Source organism: Somniosus microcephalus, chromosome 7 (assembly GCF_052327205.1).
Source record: "Somniosus microcephalus isolate GS21.2 chromosome 7, FLI_Smic_1.0, whole genome shotgun sequence".
In the NCBI taxonomy this organism is placed as follows: Eukaryota; Metazoa; Chordata; class Chondrichthyes; order Squaliformes; family Somniosidae; genus Somniosus; species Somniosus microcephalus.
In genome coordinates, this window is record NC_140993.1 from 48171873 (window position 1) to 48192951 (window position 21079).

The window sequence follows — 21079 nt, forward strand, 5'->3', positions numbered from 1 at the left end:
GGGGCGTGCCCTGGGAGTGGGGGTGGTGGGGAGCTCAGCATTCAGGCTTCGGGGGGAGAGGTAGACTAGGGGTTGCGGAATGGATTGTCAGGGAGACTGGAAAATGGGAGCTCGGGAGAAAGGGACTGTGGGGTTTGGAGGTTCAGGAGAAGAGATTGGGTGTAGGGATGGAGAGAGGGAAACTGGAGGATTGGGGCGTGAGCGGGGTGGGGGGGTGCAGAGAGGGAGACTGGCGAATGGGTTGGACGTGGAATTAATATTTTTTGCAGAGCGGAGAGCAGCAGCAACGTGTTGAGTGGGAGCAGCACCTTGAGAGGAGCAGCCAGTAAAAGGGTGAGAAAGAGGAAGAGTGAAACCTGGTGACTCACCAGACTTTGTGCAGTGCAGGAGGGTTCTGGCTGTAGTTTCAGGATGAGTATCAGTGGGTTGTAGAATTACTACTACAGGTAGACTATCCTTTATCCGAAAACCTTGGGACCAGCCGTGTTTCGGTTTTTGGAAAATTTCGGATTTCAGAAGGTATTACGGGGCAGCACCCCGTAAGCCACCACTTTCGGTTTTCAGAGGTTTTCTGTTTGCGGAAGTGCGGATAAAGGCTGGTACACTATCCCTTATCCGAAAGGGTGGGGGTTGGCGGGGGGTCGGGGAGGGAGAAAAGAATATCGGACAGGCCGCTGCAGCTATCGGACGGGCCGCTGTATTGTTGGGTTCACTCTCCCGGTATACCTCCTTCACACTGCCCGGCTCGGCCTGCAATCTCCTACCCAGGAGGGAACTCAGTGACCCTCTGCCCTGCTCAGCGTAAGTCGTGCGCCACTCTGGTCATGTCGTGCGCACGACTTACGCTGAACGAAAAAACTTTCGGTTTTTAGAGGGTTTCGGTTTTCGGAAGTTTGGATAAAGGGCAGTCTACCTGTAGTTACAGGTAGGATATTGGGGTGTTACATGTAGACTAACAGTGAATTATTGTATTGCTGTTGGTTGTGAGGGAAATCTTGAGTTTTTTGAGTATTACTATTAGTTATAGGTGCACTTTCAGTGAGTTACTATTAGTTATTGGTGGAATCAAATTTCCTCCCACCTCTGGTTCCCCCCTGTGAATCCCTCTCCCGCCCTCGGTTTCCCTTCTTCACCTGCTGGCGGGTGGTCTCCTGGTTCTCGGAGCCTCTTGCGCAAAACCACGAGTAAAGATACTCAACTACAGGGGACCCAACCTCTACAAGGTAAATGCAGTAACATTTGCAGATGGCACAGGATCAGATGCACGCGATCAGATGTCACATGTTCAGATGTCATGTGGGCAGGATGTCACATGATCCAACCTTAACAGGAATGCCTCCAACCAGAGTTGGCAATCCGAAGGTGCTGGCCTAGAATTTGGGTAAGGCCCATTTTCGGGCAAAGAAGCTGGACGCCCAAGGCTTGATTGGGACTTGTGCTTCATTTTTGTAACTGAGGTGAGCTGCCAGTGCCTGTTGTGCCTCCAGAGGGAGCTTGCCGCTTTTCTCTGCTCTAATCTGGACCAGCTACCTTGCTCGCAGTTGCCCTAGGATGGGGAGTAAATTTTAAAAAATGTATATTTTGGCGATGGCCTCCAACGATCATCCGAAAGAGTGTGTTTACATTCGAAGGGGTCCTTTCAGAGTTGCATCCATTTGTGACAGTCTGTGTCACAGAACGTTTTATCGTGTTTTGTTTAATATTAATTATGTAGCCATTTGCAATTCAGAGTAGGCAATTAGAAGCTACTTCAAAGACTCCTTGGTATGATAAAGTTGTGTATCTAGTTTCCTTATGTATGATCAGAAATTAATTCAGTTATTGATGCAGAATCTGGTGTGCAACTTGTGTTTTCATGTCCTGTCAAAAAATAAGAAGGGGTATGTCTGATGCATCAATGCAAGTGTTTACAATTGTTGCATCAGTGTAGTTTATATACTGTGTGTTAAGGTAATTGAATGACGTGCACCAGTGCCTGAGTTGGTAAATGCACCGTCCTATGACATACTGAGCCAGCAGGGTGATAGTTGTGTTCACAGTTTGTGCTGAATTAGCCGATCCAAGCCCAAGGTAGAAATAGGGGTTTTACATATTGGCTTTAATACCCCTGGGCAAGCAAAGGGTATGGGGAAAATCAGCCAGGATTTCTGCTCCTGAGCGATACTTGATGAAAGTGCTTGTGTGTGAACATTGAGTGAAGGCCTCCTATTGTAGAATATCTTGCTGACCCTCTCCATCTAAGCTCACACATGAGGAATGGCTACTTTCTTGAGGTACAGAAAGGTTGCTGGTTCCCATGGGACTGTACCATAGCATGAGTTGTTGCTTTGAGAGGAGAAAAGAGATCAGGGTACTTAACTAAAACTGAAGTATTGGAGATTGGCTTTACATAGACAGTGATCAAGTTTCTTAGCAATACATGCAACAGGAGGCTGGATGGCTTAAGTAAGAGAGCATAGTGTGTTTTGAGGAAAGAATTGTAAAACAACAGATACCATTACAGTGATGAAATGGAGTGGGGTGATATAAGGATTATCTTCATTGTTTTTTAAGTGCAGCATTTTCTAATGTCACTGAAGCATTTCCTTGCTGTGATGTAATTTGCTCTTTGGTTTCTTTGCTTCCAGGTGATGCACTGGGATAGATCATGTCTGAAGTTCAAGGAACTGTTGAGTTTTCAGTCGAGCTGCACAAATTTTACAATGTGGACCTCTTTCAGCGAGGGTGAGACTCATTTTAATGCTGCATTTCCTTGTTTATGATTGTTTTGTGTTGTATGTCATTAGTAAGGCACATCAAACTACCTGGATGCTGAATATACTGTTAGCATATAATAATACATATTGTGGGGTTCACTGGTGCTGGCTGTTCCCATAAGCAGTCTTGCGTTCAGCATTGTACCCTTACTGCTTATTACAGTATAATGCAATGACATAACCCACAGGTGTAACGGTAGTATCCCTTGTGCTCTGAACTGGGTACTGTGTATTTCAAACGTTCTCTTACAGGCACCTCCAGTTTTTCAGTAGAGAGACTGAAAACACTTTCGTGAATACAAGGTCAGCTACTAATCGCTAAACTGCTTTATTTTATAGATAATCAGTGAATATACAAGTTATAATCAAATCTCACTTTGACTAATACAAAAACAAAATACTGCGGATGCTGGAAATCTGAAATCAAAAACAGAAAATGCTGGAAATACTCAGCAGGTCTGACAGCATCTGTAGAGAGAGAAACAGAGCTAACGTTTCAGCTCTCTACAGATGCTGTCTGACCTGCTGAGTATTTCCAGCATTTTCTGTTTTTTAATCTCACCGTAACTAACTTTAGAACACTCAGAAAATAAAATACAGGAAACTTTGTGTTATCCGGCACCCACGGGACCGAGCTGCTGCCGTTGCCTCAAAACTTCCGTACTCTCCAGAGTTAATGTTGAGAGATACGGAGATTCTTATCTCCGTATTTGACAACAAACACTGTTGCTTAGCAACAGCTTCTAAACACTCGGGTGTGGCCCTAAAGCTCTGTAGCTGAAGCTGTTGCTATAGCTACAGACCTTGCACAGCTTGACTGTTCAAAAAAAACAAACAAAAAGAATAAAAAACGGCGGCTGATTTTTGCCGGTGGCTCCAGATTGCCGGATAGCTCACCTCCGGATAGCACAAAGTTTCCTGTATATACATCACACTATATCTCTATAAGCTGGCTCGCTTAACTTTTCCTGGTCAGCCTTTTGGTTTTGACCAGCTCTGGGCTTTAGATGAGTGAGTTTTTCCTTGCTAGCGCAGGCTGCCTTCCCTATTGACTGACCATCACAAAGATCTTTTTGTTCTTTTTCTCCCTGTGTTTTTAAGAAGTGGCAAGTATGTCTCTTTGCTGTCTTTCCCGCATAGTGAGTCAATAAAACCAGCAATATCTCTCCCCTCCCTCTCTATTTTGAAGTGTGGGCTTGATGAGTCATTGGTGTCAGTATTAACTGCCCCCAACTGGCGCAAACGGGGCGGGCACAGTTAAAATGAGTTTGGTCACTTAACCCCTTTGATCCCTCCACCTTCCCGCTATGTCCCGATCTTAACCTGCTCCTTTGAGCAGGTGAGCGAGACATCCACAGGAAGGCAACAGGGTCCTTCTTTAAATATGCAGATCGGGTCTGACAATGGCATCATCGGGACCCGATCTGTAATTTTAGTCCAAAGACCAGAGGGGGAGCAGTGATGGCTTCCCAGTCAGACTCTACCTGCTGGGAGCTTGATCGTGGGCCAGAAGAGGCCCATCAGGTATGTATGAACATTTTTATTTTAGATTTCCTTATGTGCCAGGAGGAACAGGAATATGCCCAGAAGCCAATTTTGCCAATATTGAAACCAAACTGGTAAAAGTACACCGGTACTGATTGAAATGTTGGCATTAGCAGCTGGTATCAAGATTACTAAGGACACTGATGGTTCTAGCTCTGCCAATGTTATTAATTTCTTTATTTATGATGTATGCCGGGAGCAAAACCATCTTTTAAACATGCAAGTCATAGAGTCATACGGCACAGAAGGAGGCCATTCGGCCCATCGAGTCCGTGCTGGCTCTCCATAGGGCAATCCAGTCAGTCCCATTCCCCCGCTCTATCCCCGTAGCCCTGCAAGTTTATTTCCCTCAAGTGCCTATCCAGTCTCCCCTTGAAAACATTGAGTGTCTCCGCTTCCACCACTTCCATCGGCAGCGAGTTCCAGGTCCTCACCAGTGTGGCGAATAGACATCCATTGTTATCATCAGAAGCTTTCAAGTCTGTTCCAGCACAGTGATGTGCAGAGCAGAACTTCCTCTATTCTGCCCAACAAAACGCCTCAGCCTCAACTGCAGGAGAGCGCCACCTACTGCACCAGCGTGACATTTTTCTAATTCTGACCTGAGCCACCCTGAAGTCTCTTGAGTCAAATTATGGGTCTTGTGCTTTGGGAACTGAATTGAGTTTCCCCACACTCCTTTTGCATGGAGAGCTTACAGCCAGCAGAGCGAGGAGATTTTCAATATGTGCACTATATGCATAGGCTGCATTTGAGCCCAGATCCCTGAGCTAAAAGGACAGTGTCCAACATACTGCGCCATGAAGACTATTTTACTCAGTTGTTGCTGATAAATGGACCTTTTGTTATTTATTTGCAGGTTGCTGGTATCTGTTGTTCTTGTTTTAAAAATAACAAATCATGAAACACAGCTAGAGCCCTATGAGGAGGAGAATTTACTCTTGGCAGGGGCTCTAGCCCATTGTATCAGGAGAAATGTAATGGTGTACAATATGTCAAAAGTTGTACTAGGTTTGGGGCATCCATCCAAAAACCCCAGAGTATGCTCTGAAATCATAAACTGTAACGGTTGTGGTTTCTTCCTTGTTCATTTGGTTGCCATCAGTCAAACTGTTCTAGACAGCAAAAATGAGTTTCAGCTGTAGTGTAAAAACGGCTGGTGTAAGCGTAACCCACCAAGTAAGTTGTACAAGTAAAAAAACGAATTCTGGTGGCCTGTGTTATCACCATTCGCATTTTAATGACTGAATCTCATCAGATCTTTTCAGTCGTTAAATGTAGTATCCTTGACTGATTGTCAGCTATCCCATGACATTTCTGGTCTTCTTGCAGCTAAGTAATCATTATGGTTCACACATTGTTAAATTGTCCCTACCTGATGCTAACCATCACAGGCCCCCTACAATGTTGAGTGAGTTTATACAGCAAGTAGCTATGTCATATATACAGGAAAGGGACCCAAGTTTGAAGTAGCTGCTCTCACTTAGAATCATAGAATGGTTAAAGCATGGAAGAAGGCCATTCGGCCCGTCGAGCCCGTGCCGACTCTCAGCTAGTCCCACTCCCCTGACCTTTCCTCGTAGCCCTGCAAATCTTTTTCCTTCAGATACTTATCCAACTACCACCCTTTCAGGCAGTGCATTCCAGATCTTAACCACTTACTGCGTAAAAAAGGTTTTCTTACGTCGCCTTGGGTTCTTTTGCCAATCACCGTAAATCTGTGTCCTCTGGTTCTCGACCCTTCGGCCAATGGGAACAGTTTTTCTCTATCTACTCTGTCCAGACTCCTCATGATTTTGAATACCTCTATCAAATCTCCTCTTTGTGGCGGAGGGGTGCTACACTAGATCTCAATGCTTTGAGTTAGGAAAGAGAAAACTGGCCAGGTCTTGGGCGGCTGGTGACAGTTCCAAAGTGGATACACTGTGGCAGTGTGGGACATTAAAGATGTCGGCCCACTGGCACCAATATAGATAAACTTTTGCCTACAAAAGCAAAATACTGCGGATGCTGGAAATCTGAAATTAAAACAGAAAATGCTGGAAATATTCAGCAGGTCAGGTAGCATCTGTGGAGAGAGAAACAGAGTTAATGTTTCAGGTCGATCTGAAACATTGGGCTCGATTTTCATTCAGCCGTGGAGTCGGGCTTGGAGGCGTGCGGGGGGTTAAAATCGCAAAATCTGGTGGGCGGAGAGGGGGGGGGCGGGGGCGGGGCATGACCCCCCCGCCCCCCATCTGGTTCCTGACTCCGAGCAATTTTAACTCGGGCGTGTCTGATGGCCCCGACTCCATCCTGCATCCAACAGGCGGGACTGGTCGTTAAGACCCTTAACAACCACTAAATGGCCTCTATAATCCTATTTTAAAAGGCCCTTGCAAATTTAACCCTTTTCCCACGTAAAACATGCCTGGTGGGGGAAACAAATGTGAAACCTGGCGGGAGCACTATTGGATTGCTGACCATCAACTGCAGGTCAACCATTAAAGAGGAGATTTGATCAGCCATCATTTGCAGGTGGCAGGTCATTAGTGGTCTCAGGTCTGGGGCAACTTTTAGAAGGCTTAACCACACCTGTGGAAGGTTGGAGCCTCACACCCATCTCCAGTGTGACCTCCTAGGAAACCCCTCTCACCACCTTCACTCAGCGCTTCCTCAAAGGCGGCATATACATGAGAGCCATTTATTTCCTTCCCATCTGGGCATTAGAGGAGCTCGAGCACCAGCCACGGCGCCAGCAGAACCAGGAATACCAGCAGCAGGAGCTCCAGGCTGCTGCTCACCCACCTGACGCTGCACAGGCCAGAAGGGGCCAGCGCCTGGAAGTGGCTGGGGAGCACCTTGCTGCACATCACCGGGGCCATGGGGACCCGTATCTGCAATGGCAGTCCTACTCAGAACGACTTCCATGAAGGTCTGGTTTCTCTGTTCAATAGATGACCATCGCTTCTCAAGAGATGTCATTCTATTCTGAACAATGACCATGTTTTCCATACCCTGGCGACTAAGCTCCTCCATGGCCGTAGCCATCCTTTCCATGGAGGTTGCCATCCTTTCCGTGGTGATGCGTTTATGCGCCAATGACTCCACAAAGGCTCTGCTCATGTTCGCTATGGACTCCTCCATTCGCTCCACACTTGCAGCGACCCTAGAGACAAAACCTGCCAGAGACTCCTGCATCTGTGCCTGGAGTTCCATCACCTCTGATCTCATGGATGGACCCAGAGGCAGAGGGTCGACATGCTGCTGAGCCGAGCTGGCAGAGTCCTGCGCCCTCTGACTAGGACTCTCCACTGCTGTCGCTGTCTCCACAATCTGCTGATGCTCACTTGCGAGCTATGATACACCAGGTGACAACACTACTCTATGTCTCGAAAGTCCCACCGAGGTGTGAGTGTCTGCGCTGGTGCTGGGTGCGCTGAATTCTGCTGACGCTGCGCCCTCAGAGGTTGCAGCTTCCTCTGAGGAGTCTGGCTGCTCAGCCTCTTCTTCCTGGCTAAGGGGGATGGATGCTTGTGATGGTCCTGTGGGGGAGTAAAGGAAAGAGTCAGAGATGTGATGCAAAGGCTACATGCACATAGCTTTTTGCAGATGCTCATAAGTCCATCTGTTACAGCTTCACAATCATTATCAGCGACTCATGCAATGTCAAAGAGAGAGATGGGAAACTTTTCTGTCACCAGCTTGCTGTGTTATACCCGTCTGTCCGTCCCCCACGCGCAAATCATCCTCTATTCCCATAATTTCCAGGATGGCCTCCTCCCAGGGGGTCAGGTGGGCTATTGAGGCTGTCCCTCCTCCTGTCCTGGCTTGCTCTCTCCTGTTGTCTCCCTCACTGCAGGAAAAGAGAGCTCACAAGTGGAGGTTGAGTGAGAATGAAGGAGTGAGTGTAGAGATTGCATAGCATAGATACTTAGACAGAGACAAAGATGGAGTGAGGTTGCAAGACCAAGGGCCCTCCCTGTGTGTTGTCAGTTGTGTTCAAAGCATCAGAGTGATAGGGAGTGTGAGGGCTGCATGGTCGAATAGTTATGTGATTGTGAGCATAGAGAGAGAGGGAATGGGTAAGGGTGCATGGATGTCAGTGTCAAGTGGGATGTGGAGTAAGAGATTGTTAAAGCTGAGTGCTGGTGAGGAAAGGCAATGGGGATCAGATTGAGGGTGATGGGAAATTCATACTCACTTTTCCAGTGCACTGAAGGTCATGAAATCTTTTCCTGCACTGTATCCAGGTTCTGCGGGTGACTCCCAAGGAGTTGACCTCCTCAGCCACCTGCATCCACACTGCCTTGGTCTGAGTGGGAGGCCTCTTCCTCCCTGATGAAGGGAAGAGCACCTCCCTGTTGGCCCTAGCCCCATCCACCAAGGCCTGAAGTGCCACCTCGTCAAAGCGAGGAGCTGATCTGGCCCTCCCGCTTGTCATATTTGCTGCAGCTCCCTCACACTGCACAGTCAAGAAGCTTGGCAGTCTGCAGAAGAAGCAAAGCTTGCTGTGGACCTTAAATACAGCAGCAATGATGACGTCATTGGAGGGGACTTTCAGTCATGACAAACCCATTTGCCAAGGGTTCCCACACGTTGGAAATCAATTGGCCAATTCAGTTAAAATTACATCAATCTCCCACATCCATTTAGATTCGTGTGGGAAACACGAAATTTGGATAACACGACACCATCCCGCACCCGAGTTAAAACCCCCCCCCCATAAAGTCTGTTTCTTTCTCCACAGATGCTGCCTAAACTTTTGCCTATATCATTCTCATGCCTTCTTACTGCCTCACTTAGCTTTTTTCACATTCTTCTGTTGAAATATATTTTCATTACCTCACTTAGTGATCTTCATATATCACTGAGCAGTTTTTACCTCTATCCAGCTTTTCAAAATACAGTAACCTGTTTGCTGGGCATTCAAGCCATTATTTCCTCTCTGTGACAGCATTAGTGCATTCCTAATTTGTGACTCCAACCTGTTGTTCTCTTTTCTCCTCTACCCTTTTGTTGTGTTGAGTCCCATTTTGGAGTTTGCTTATTTTTTGAGCTGCGTATTTCCAGCATTCTCTTTGTAATTTTAGATTTCAAGGGGGAGAAATTCAGTTGTTTGCGCCTCCCGTTAGCACCTTAAGAGGGCGCTAATGGGGCGCAAAGCAAGTAGAGGCCGGGCGCGGCAATGTTTGCGCTGCTCGCGAAATTATCTAGACATTTTGCGGCGGCGCTAAACACTACCGCCACGATCTCCTGCGCCGGCAGATCGTGACGTCAGTCGAGTGCGCAGCGCCCCGGACCGGAAATTGAGTGGCGCCCCCTGCCTTACCGCCTGCCACTAGCAATGACAGGTTGAGGGGAGCGTTATGCTGTCAGAAAGGGACTAGGGGAGCGCTATTTAAAGGCGACCGCTTCCTGCCTTTTTTTGTTGGTGACATTTTTGCACCACACATTCTGAGAGAGAGAGAGAGAGAGAGAGAGAGAGAGAGACTTCTGGAGAGATTCAACGCTGTGTGAAGGGGTTTTGAGTACTGAGCAGCACTTTGCAGGTTTATTTAGATTTGCCCTTCCTTGCTTCGCCAGCGCTCTGAGGTAATGCCTCGCTCCTCGGCCTTTGCGCCTTAAGACAGGTGTGACGTGCCTGATTTAGCGCTCCAATCACCTCCAGGGGCGATAAAAGCCAAGTTTGCTGTTGGAGGCAATAATTAGCGCCAGGCGCTAAACTTTGCGCATGGCCGATAATGGCGCCCCAAATGGGGCGATACTGAATTTTTCCCCCCAAGTGTTTGCTGTTTTCCTTTTTTGTCGTTCCCAGTCCTGATGGCCAACAACCACTCCCGGAAGTGCACATGGGCTTCTGTTGCCTGCCTCAGAGTTCAGAACCCCTATGCTTTCTTGAGGTTTTGCATTGTGCTTAAGGTTGGTTGTTTAGTTAGGATAGAAGTTTTACTTGCATCTAATCCATGAGCAGCGGGCGGTTTAGGCTTACACTGAGTGTCAATGGTGGAAAATGTTTCATTTTCAGAACTGATTCCCTCAGAGAATCACACAGCACACAAGGCGGCCACACAGTACAGAAGGCGGCCATTCGGCCCATCGTGCCTGTGCCTGCTCTTTGGTAGAGCTATCCAGTTAATCCCACTCCCCTGCTCCTTCCCCGTAGTCCTGTAAGTTGTTTCCCTTCAAGTATTTATCCAATTCTCTTTTGAATTTTACTATTGGATCTGCTTCCGCCACCCTTTCAGGCAGTGCTTTCCTCATCTTAACAAGGACAACAATTCTATCTCCAGCACCCCGAAAAATTCTCCAAAGCAATCCCGCAACTTTGTCAAATGTAACGTTACAGGGAAATGCTGATCTGCTACAGCCACTTTAGTGTGGAGAATTTGAAATGATAAGTTGCAGCTGCCAGGAAAGATAAGGGTGTAATTTGTGAGCCACATCTAATGTTAGGAATGTACGTCTGAATACACAGAACTGTACCTGTTTGCCTTTCTGTTCTTACAGCCTGTTTACCATTGACGGTAAAATTATTCATATTCACTCTGAGGACCTCCTGTTCCCCCTGAGGAGGGAGAGGTGATAATAATGAATATATCTGTCACTAGCTCTCGGGTAGATCACGCTTTGTTTCTCCCTCCCCGCTCCTCCAATTCAATTGGTGCTCACATCAGCATTTCATTCCTCAAGGAAGCCAGTTTGAGCTATGAAATATTCTGATGCAGGAACCTGAATGGTCTAGTAGTGTTGGGTGACTGAACTGTTGGTGCAGTGAGAAGGGCTGTTTAGATATTTTCACAATTTATTTTTTCTGGCCAATTTCATCCCCTCCTCAACAATACTCTCCAGTACCTTGACCAAGTGGCCATTCTTTATCTGTGAGACTGTACCTTGCTGACAAATGATGCTAATGCCAGCAGCTTAATAAAATGTCCCTGAAAGCTGTTTGATTGCCATTAACACATGTCTGGTTTGCTATTGTCCTTCAGGGAACGTGCCATTTCTTCCTGGTTTGCTCTGTAGGAGACTTGAGTCTACACCACGTAGGATAGAAATTTTACTTGTATCTAATCCATGGGCGGTGGGCGGTTTAGGCTTACACTGAGTGTCAATGGTGGAAAATATTTCATTCTCAGAACTGATTCCCTCATAGAATCACACAGCACAGAAGGAGGCCATTCGGCCCATCATGCCCGTGCCTGCTCTTTGTTAGAGCTATCCAATTAATAGCACTTACGTAGTTGCTTGGTGGGGCTGGGGGTCAGGCTTAATGCCCTCTGAAGTGGTCTAGAAAGCCACTGGAGTAGCACAAACAATCACTGCATCACCAAAGGCAGCAAGGGGTGGACAATAAATGCAGTCTTGCCAGTGTCATCCACACTCTGAGATCAAATAAAAGAAATAACACCATCATTCAGGGGGTTGGTGTTGCCTGAGGACTGCCAGCCAAGATTGAATAGTGGAGAGGTGACAATGGATTAATATTACTGAGATTTACTTTTGGGGGAATCGGGGAATGCTTACACAGAATTTACCTTCATGAGTTTAAATGCGTCCGTCAGATAGAGTCAATGACGAAGTAGATTATACATAGTTTGTAGAAGGAGAGTAGGCTTGATGGGACAATTCTTAGGATTAGGAAGGCTAATGGAATGTTGACCTTTATTGCAAGGGGTATGGAGTATAAAAATAGGGAAGCTCTAATGCAACTTTACAGGGCGCTAGTGAGACCGCACCTGGAGTACTGTGTACAGTTGTGGTCTCCATATTTAAGGAAGGATATACTTGCATTGGAGGCAGTGCAGAGAAGGTTCACTAGGTTGATTCCTGAGATGAAGGGGTTGACGTATGAAGAAAGGTTGAGCAGGTTGGGCCTATACTCATTGGAGTTTAGAAGAATGAGAGGTGATCTTATTGAAACATATAAGATTCTGAGGGGAATTGACAGGGTGGATGCTGAGAGGATGTTTCCCCTAGTGGGGGTATCTAGAACTCGGGGGTATCTAGAACTTGGGGGCATAGTTTCAGAATAAGGGGTCGCCCATTTAAGACAGAGATGAGGAGGAATTTCTTCTCTCAGAGGGTCGTGAATCTTTGGAATTTTCTCTCCCAGAGAGCTGTGGAGGCGGAGTCATTGAATATATTCAAGGCGGAGATTGACAGACATTTGAACTACAAGGGGTATGGGGAGAGAGCGGGAAAGTGGTGTTGAGGCCAGGATTGGATCAACCATGATCTTACTGAATGGCGGAGCCGACTCCTGCTCCCGTTTCTTCTTATGTTCTTATGATTCCATTGCACCTGAAGTTCATTATTGCTCTGCTGGTAGTGCCCTGCTGAGGTCATTAGCGCTTGATTTAGCGCTCCAGCTCTTTGCTGGGGCGCTAACAGCCAATTTAGGAGAAGCTCAGAATCCTTAGCGTCTGGCCCAACCTTTTCATCATTTCAAAAATTATCGTCCCAAATGAATTTCTCCCCCCATGCGTTTTCAGGCCCAGAGGTTCATAGAGTCATAGAGTTATACAGCACGGATAGAGGCCCTTCGGCCCATCGTGTCCGCGCCGGCCATCAAGCCCTGTCTAATCTAATCCCATATTCCAGCATTTGGTCCGTAGCCTTGTATGCTATGGCATCCAAAGTGCTCATCCAAATGCTTCTTGAATGTTGTGAGGGTTCCTGCCTCCACAACCCTTTCAGGCAGTGAGTTCCAGACTCCAACCACCCTCTGGGTGAAAAAGTTCGTTCTCAAATCCCCTCTAAACCTCCCGCCCTTTACCTTGAATCTATGCCCCCTAGTTATTGACCCTTCTACTAAGGGAAAAAGCTCCTCAGTATCCATCCTATCTATGCCCCTCATAATTTTGTACACCTCAATCATGTCCCCCCTCAGCCTCCTCTGCTCCAAGGAAAACAAACCCAATCTGCCCAGTCTCTCTTCATAGCTGAAGCGCTCCAGCCCTGGTAACATCCTGGTGAATCTCCTCTGCACGCTCTCCAAAGCGTTCACATCCTTCCTGTAGTGTGGCGACCAGAACTGCACACAGTATTCCAGCTGTGGCCTAACCAGTGTTTTATACAGCTCCATCATAACCTCCTTGCTCTTATATTCTATGCCTCGGCTAATGAAGGCAAGTATCCCATATGCCTTTTTTACCACCTTATCCACCTGTTCCGCCGCCTTCAGGGATCTGTGTACCTGCACACCCAGATCCCTCTGACCCTCCGTCTTGCCTAGGGTCTTACCATTCATTGTGTATTCCCTTGCCTTGTTAGTCCCCCCCAAAGTGCATCACCTCGCACTTTTCTGGGTTAAATTCCATTTGCCACTGTTCCGCCCATCTGACCAACCCATCTATATCGTCCTGCAGACTGAGGCTACCCTCCTCGCTATTTACCACCCTACCAATTTTTGTATCATCCGCGAACTTACTGATCATACCTTTTACATTCATATCCAAGTCATTAATGTAGACCACAAACAGCAAGGGACCCAGCACCGATCCCTGTGGTACCCCACTGGCCACAGGCTTCCAGTCACAAAAACAACCTTCGACCATCACCCTCTGCCTTCTGCCACTAAGCCAGTTTTGTATCCAATGTGCCAAGGCACCCTGGATTCCATGGGCTCTTCCCTTCTTGACCAGTCTCCTGTGCGGGACTTTATCGAAGGCCTTACTGAAATCCATGTATACCACATCCACTGCGTTACCCTCATCCACACACCTAGTCACCCCCTCAAAAAATTCAATCAAATTAGTCAGACATGATCTTCCCTTGACAAAGCCATGTTGACTATCCCTGATTAATCCTTGCCTCTCCAAATGGAGACAAATTTTGTCCCTCAGAATTTTTTCCAATAATTTTCCTACCACTGATGTTAGGCTCACTGGCCTGTAGTTCCCCGGTTTTTCCCTACTTCCCTTCTTGAATAATGGTACTACATTAGCGGTTCTCCAGTCCTCTGGCACATCCCCTGTGGCCAGAGAGGTCCTGAATATATGTGTTAGAGCCCCCGCAATCTCTTCCTTTGCCTCACACAGCAGCCTGGGATACATTTCGTCCGGGCCTGGGGATTTATCCATTTTTAGGCCAGCTAAAACCGCCAATACCTCCTCCCTCTCGATGTTAATATGTTCGAGCATATCACAGTCCCCCCGCCCTATTTCTATGTCTACATCGTCCTTCTCCATAGTGAAAACAGATGCAAAAAATTCATTTAGAACCCCTCCTACATCTTCCGGCTCCACACACAGATTGCCACTTTTGTCCCTAATGGGCCCTATTTTTTCCCTAGTTATCCTCTTACCCTTAATATACTTATAAAACATCTTAGGATTTTCCTTTATTTTGCTCGCCAGTGTTATTTCATGGCCCCTCCTTGATCTCCTAATTTCTTTTTTAAGTATCCCCCTGCACTTTTTGTACTCCTCTAGGGCTTCCTCCGTCTTTAGCCTTTTGTATCTGCCAAAAGCCCTCCTTTTTTTCCTAATCCATTCTCGTATATCCCCTGACATCCAAGGTTCCCTGTGGTTTTTGGAACCACCCTTGACCTTTACGGGAACATGTTGCCATTGTATGATCTCAATCTCCCTTCTGAAAGCCTCCCATTGCTCCGATGCGGATTTTCCTCCAAGTAGCTGATCCCAGTCCATTTTGGCCAGATCCTGCCTTATCCTATTAAAATCGGCCTTCCCCCAATTTAGAACCTTTATTTCCGGCCCATCCCTGTCCTTTTCCATGACCACCTTAAATCTCATCATATTATGGTCACTATCACCAAAGTGCTCACCTACTAGCACTTTTTCCACTTGGCCGGCCACATTCCCTAGAATTAGGTCCAGTACCGCCCCCTCTCTTGTAGGACTTTCTACATGCTGGCTCAAAAAGCTCTCCTGGATGCACTTTAAGAATTCTACACCCTCTGAGCCTTTCACACTCTGACTATCCCAGTTAATATTGGGGAAGTTGAAATCCCCCATTATTATTACCCTATTATTTGCACATTTCTCTGAGATTTGCCTACATATCTGTTCCTCTATCTCCCCCTGACTGTTTGGAGGCCTATAGTACACTCCCAGCAAAGTGCTTGCCCCCTTTTTGTTTTTAAGCTCCACCCATATGGCCTCATTAGAGGACCCTGCTAATATATCATCCCTCCTTACTGCAGTAATTGACTCCTTAATTAATATTGCGACACCCCCTCCTCTTATACCTCCCCCTCTGTCTCGCCTGAAGATTCTGTACCCCGGAATATTGAGCTGCCAGTCTTGCCCCTCCCTCAACCATGTCTCCGTGATAGCAACAATATCATACTCCCATGTGTTTATCAACACCTTCAGTTCACCCACCTTATTTGCAAGACTCCTTGCATTAAAATAGATGCCATCCAGCCTTGCCCTTATATATTTGCCCTGTCTACCAAGCTGACTTGTTTTTTTCTCTATAATTGGCAGCACATCACCCCCTATTTCAGCTCCCCTCTGTATCCCATCCCCCTGCCAAGTTAGTTTAAACCCCCCGCAACAGTGCTAGCAAACCTCCCCGCAAGGATATTTGTCCCGCTCTGGTTCAGGTGCAACCCGTCCGACTTGTACAAGTCCCACCTTTCCCAGAAGCAGGCCCAGTGATCCAGGAAAGTAAAACCCTCCCCCCTACACCAACTCTTTAGCCACGCATTCATCTGCTCTATCCTCCTATTCCTATACTCACTAGCACGTGGCACTGGGAGTAATCCAGAGATTACAACCTTTGAGGTCCTGCTCTTTAATCTGTTACCTAGCTCCCTAAATTCTTGATGCAGGACCTCATCCCCCTTCCTACCTATGTCGTTGGTCCCAATGTGGACCACGACCTCTGCCTGCTCACCCTCCCCCTTAAGAATGCCCTGTAGCCGCTCAGTGACATCCATGACCCTGGCCCCAGGGAGGCAACAAACCATCCTGGAGTCACGTTTGCGGCCTATCTGTTCCCCTTACGATAGAATCCCCTACCACTATAAATTGTGGGAGTCACAATCTTGTGCTCAGTGGAGTTGCAGTTTGCAGGTGTTCATATTGTATTGGGTTAAGGTTTTGCACAAAACATGACAAAAAGAAAATCTAATTGATTTAAAAAAAAAAAAGGAATACATCAGGAAGTGTTTGATCTGACTCGCTGAGGCACGTCAATGAATTTATTTAAACTACATGTTCTATTTTGGCAGGTTTGTATTGTGCTGAGGGCCATAGAGGCTTGCTGATCTGTGAATTTTGTACTCATAAACTCCGAATGCATTATTCATTCATAAGCTGTAAATATTTCTTCCTCGGTGCTTTTCTTCTTCCTTCCATCCTCACTGTGCTGAAATCGCACCTCAACACAGAGTCTCAATTTTCCCAGGAATTCAAAACTGCAAATGCCCTCAAGTACCTGGAGGTGCAATCACAGCTGCTGTGTCGGTGCAAATCCCTTTGGTTTTGTATCAAGACTGCAATTATAGTGTAAATTCAGCCTGAGTCAGGGCCTGACTGCCATCGGCATGATGAGGAGTGAGATTCCCAGACGAGATAATCTTATTAGCATAAGAGTCAATTTTGGCCTTGATGCCTGATTCACACACTCAATTTTAGCATTCGTGCAAAGGCAAAACTGCTTTGCACTCACACTAATCTTAAAGTATGAGTGTGCACTAGTCTTCCCTTCCTCTTACAGGCTTTTAACCAAATTTGGCTTCAGCTAAAGATTTATGTCATGATTTTCAGCCTCGTTGCTGACCTGCACTATGGGTCTTAGCTCTTCACCTATGTTTGTCAATAATAAAAATGACCGCGGCTCTGTTGAACTGAAACATTACTTTCTTTCCTTTTTATTCCAGCTCCCTTGAGATATAGGCCAACAGTCCAGTAGCCTTTTTGATTACGTTTTGTCCCTGTGCAATGGATTTTAGTGATTTGTGTATCTGGACATTCAAATCCCTTTGCTCATTCACAGTTCCTAGGGCTAGAAATGCATCTGTTGAGTGCCACTCCATAGCGCCATGAAATGCCGATAAAATGGTGGCCGCCGCTCTTTTGCCAGCTGGTGACGGGTCCCGTGGCGGCCATATTCCTCTTCCCCTTTGCGCTGACAGTAACTGGCAGCGCCCTGGAGAAAAAAATGGCGGCGTGGTGACGTCAATCAACGTGCAATGACGACTTAACGTCATCAACACGAACTTCGACCCTAGCGCTGAATTCAGTGCTGGGTCCTAAGCACGCCAGGAAAGCCTGGCGTGCAAGCAGGCTGACAGTGGCGATTTCAGCAGCTCTTAAAGGGACACACAATTCATTCAGGTAAGTTTGAATTTAAGGGGACTGTTTTTTTTAAATTTTATTGAAGTGGTGGCTTGCTGTAATAGATGTGAAATTTTTAAAAAAGTGTGTAGAGAGTGCTGCTGGATGTTTCCAAGGGCTCGAATGGTAAATGAAGGCCTTTGGATGGAAGATGCTGCGAATACTCAGCAGGTCACGCAACATCCATGGAGAGAAAAGCAGAGTTCATGTCTCCGGTCGACATGCTGCCTGACCAACTGAGTATTTCCAGCATTTTATGCTGTCATTTCACATTTACAGCATCCGCTAGCAGAAGGAAGAGGAAGACACAGAAGAGGAGGAAGCCGAAGAGGAGGAATCAGATGGAAGGATGCATCCCAGACAGCCCCTTTGTGGCTGGGATATCCGGGATGGAATCATCCGCCTGCGGTTCCACTGGCTGGGCAGGCTGCCTCTTCTTGTTGACCCACTGGCTGGGCAGGCTGCATTTCTTGGGTGTGTGAAATGAGGAAGGCACAAGAGTAGAATTCTGGTGACGGGAGGGCAGGAAAGCAAAATGTGCATGCTAGAATAACGTACAAGAATACCCGCTACCCGCATCTTGTAATCTTTCAGCCTTGCTGCTGGACAAGGGCTCAACCATACCCCTGCCAAGAATGGCCTGCACCATCTCCTTGAAGGGGGTGAGGTGAGGCCAGGAATGGGAGATGTGCCTCGTCATTGGTGCAGATTGTTGGTAGGTAAGTGATTGGGGATTGTGCATTGAGCAGTATATGAGGCTAATGGTGCAGTTGGTAGGAGTTGGCTTTTGAAGGTGCATTCACTGACCTTGACAGAAACTTCAGGACGGTGTTGCATGGTAGGTGAGTGCTATTCCACCTATCTCCGTGCCTCCCAGGCCAATTTCACTCGCTTAGCGTTGTGGCCATTTCCAGTGGCCGGTAACATCGGCAACTTTGCTGGCACACACAAGTTTTTTTCCCCCTCTAGTCTCTCACCATTAAGAAAATATTGCTATTTGTCTTCCTTGGATCCAAACTGGATGATCTCACACTTCGCCATAGTTTTGCCAAACAAACCTAATTTGTCTATGTCCTTTTATAACTATCGTTCCCATCTACACAACTTACTTTGCCTCCTAACTTAGTGTCTTTTGAAAACTTGGATATACAACTCTCTATTACTTCATTAAAGACGCAGAAGGATCGGTAAATAATTATTAGCAAAAATAAAAGAGCATTAATATGTCTGGTGTAAAGCTGAGACCCCAGTACAGGTCCCCGATCAAGAGCACTTACTACACCCTCCAATCATTCCCTTTATCCTGGCACTCTGGCTCCTAGCTCCCACCCAATTACCAACCCATGTCACAAAGTTTCCTCCAATTCCATGCTCTTTTATTTTTGCTAATAATTATTTACCGATCCTTATCAAATGTCTTCTGGAAGTCCCTATAGACAACATCCACAGACACTCCCCTATCCACCATGTTAGTGGCAGAAATTGTAACTCGATTAGTCACAAATGACCGACTTGTGGCAAATCCATGCTGACTCTCTTTGATCAGCTCGTCCTTGTCCAAGGGGGAGAAATTGGGTGCCTTTGCGCCTCCTGTTGGCGCCTCCGGGGGTGCCAATGAGGCGCTACCGGCTTTGTGACTGGGCGCGGCACTAATACCGACAGCCGCGAGATTGAGCTGGAGGTTTGCGGCGGCGGTAAGCACTAGTGCCATGATCTCCTGCGCCCAGAGATCATGATGTCATCCGGGTGCGCAGCGCCCCGGCTTAGAAATTCACTTTCACCCCCTGCCTGAGCGCCTGCCGTTATCAACGACAGCACAGGAGGCGGTTTGCAGTCGGATGAGCGCTGGAGGAGCGCTATATAAAGGGGTCAACTTCCGTTTTTTTTTGTCAGCAAACAATGCTGCCTTGTCAGTTTGACACAAGCAGACAGGCGTTTTGACCCATTTGACCGTTTTCAACTTAAATGTTTCTCAGCCAGAATATTCCTTTATCACTTTCATTTCGGTTACTAATTAATAGTGCAACATTTCCATAATTTAATGGGGGCTGTACTGGCACTAGACCTCGCCCTCCAGCATCACTGTCGGAGGCAGCGGAGACAGAGAGAAAAATTGGAAAACGTGGCCAGAGGGAGGAGGGCCAACAGGGCTCTCAACAGGAGGCCATACCCTCCCAAGGTATTCCGAGAGCACTTCTCCTACATTCGTCTTTCAGAGGAGCAGTGCCTTAGAAGGAGGTGGTCACAGAGCTTTGCCACCTCCTGGACCTCGACCTCCAGCCTCAGCACAGCACCAGGGCGTCTCTCTCAGAAGGTCACAGTCGCTCTCAATTTCTACGCCACTGGCTCCTTCCAGGCTTCAACAGGGGATACTGCAAACATTTCGTAGCTCATAGAAACATAGAAGATAGGAGCAGGAGTAGGCCATTCGGCCCCTCGAGCCTGCTCCGCCATTCAATGAGATCCTGGCTGATCATCCAAATTCAGTACCCTGTCCCTGCCTTCTCCCCATATCCCTTGATCCCTTTAGCCTTAAGAAATATATCCAACTCCTTCTTGAATATATTTAATGAACTGGCCTCCACCGCCCTCTGTGGCAGAGAATTCCACAGGTTCACCACTCTGGGTGAAGAAATTCCTCCTCATTTCAGTCCTAAATGGCTTACCCCTTATCCTTAGACTATGACCCCTGGTTCTGGACTCCCCGGCCATCGGAAACATCCTTCCTGCATCTAGTCTGTCCAGGCCTGACAGAATTTTATAGGTTTTGATGAGATCCCCTCTCAATCTTCTAAACTCCAGTGAGTATAAGCCCAATCAACACAATCTCTCATCATACGTCATTCCTGCCATCCCAGGTATCAGCCTGGTGAATCTTCGCTGCACTCCTTCCATGGCAAGAACGTCCTTCCTCAGATAAGGCGACCAAAACTGCACACAATACTCAAGGTGCGGTCTCACCAAGGCCCTGTACAACTGCAGCAAGACATCCTTGTTCCTGCACTTGAACCCTCTTGCTACGAAGGCCAACATACCATTTGCCGCCTTAACCGCCTGCTGCACCTGCATGCTTACCTTCAGTGACTGGTGCACAAGAACACCCAGGTCTCTTTGCACTTCCCCTTCTCCCAATCTATTGCCATTCAAATAATAGTCTGCCTTCCTATTTTTGCCACCAAAGTGGATAACCTCACATTTATCCACATTATAGTGTATTTGCCATGTTTCTGCCCAATCGCCCAACCTGTCCAAATCGTACTGGAGTTTCACGACATTTTCCTCACAGCATACCCTCCCACCCAGCTTTGTGTCGTCTGCAAATTTGGAGATATTACATCCAATTCCCTCGTCCAGATCATTAATATATATTGTGAACAGCTGGGGTCCTAGGACCGATCCTTGCGGTACCCCACTAGTCACTGCCTGCCACTTGGAAAACAACCCGTTTATTCCAACTCTTTGCTTTCTATCCGCCAACCAGTTCTC

At 47.1% G+C, this 21079-nt stretch overlaps 1 protein-coding gene across 2 annotated transcripts in view; it reads left to right on the plus strand.

Moving 5' to 3' along the window:
• fam135b (family with sequence similarity 135 member B) overlaps window positions 1-21079 on the plus strand; it is a 577057-nt gene that overhangs the window by 138570 nt on the left and 417408 nt on the right. For both annotated transcript variants that reach the window (XR_015078967.1, XM_085992464.1), the window contains exon 2: window positions 2628-2724. Coding sequence is in view for 1 of the 2 variants with exons in the window: in XM_085992464.1 (XP_085848590.1) it covers window positions 2648-2724 (77 nt within the window). In the remaining variant the exon portion in view is untranslated. The remainder of the gene's footprint in view (window positions 1-2627; window positions 2725-21079) is intronic.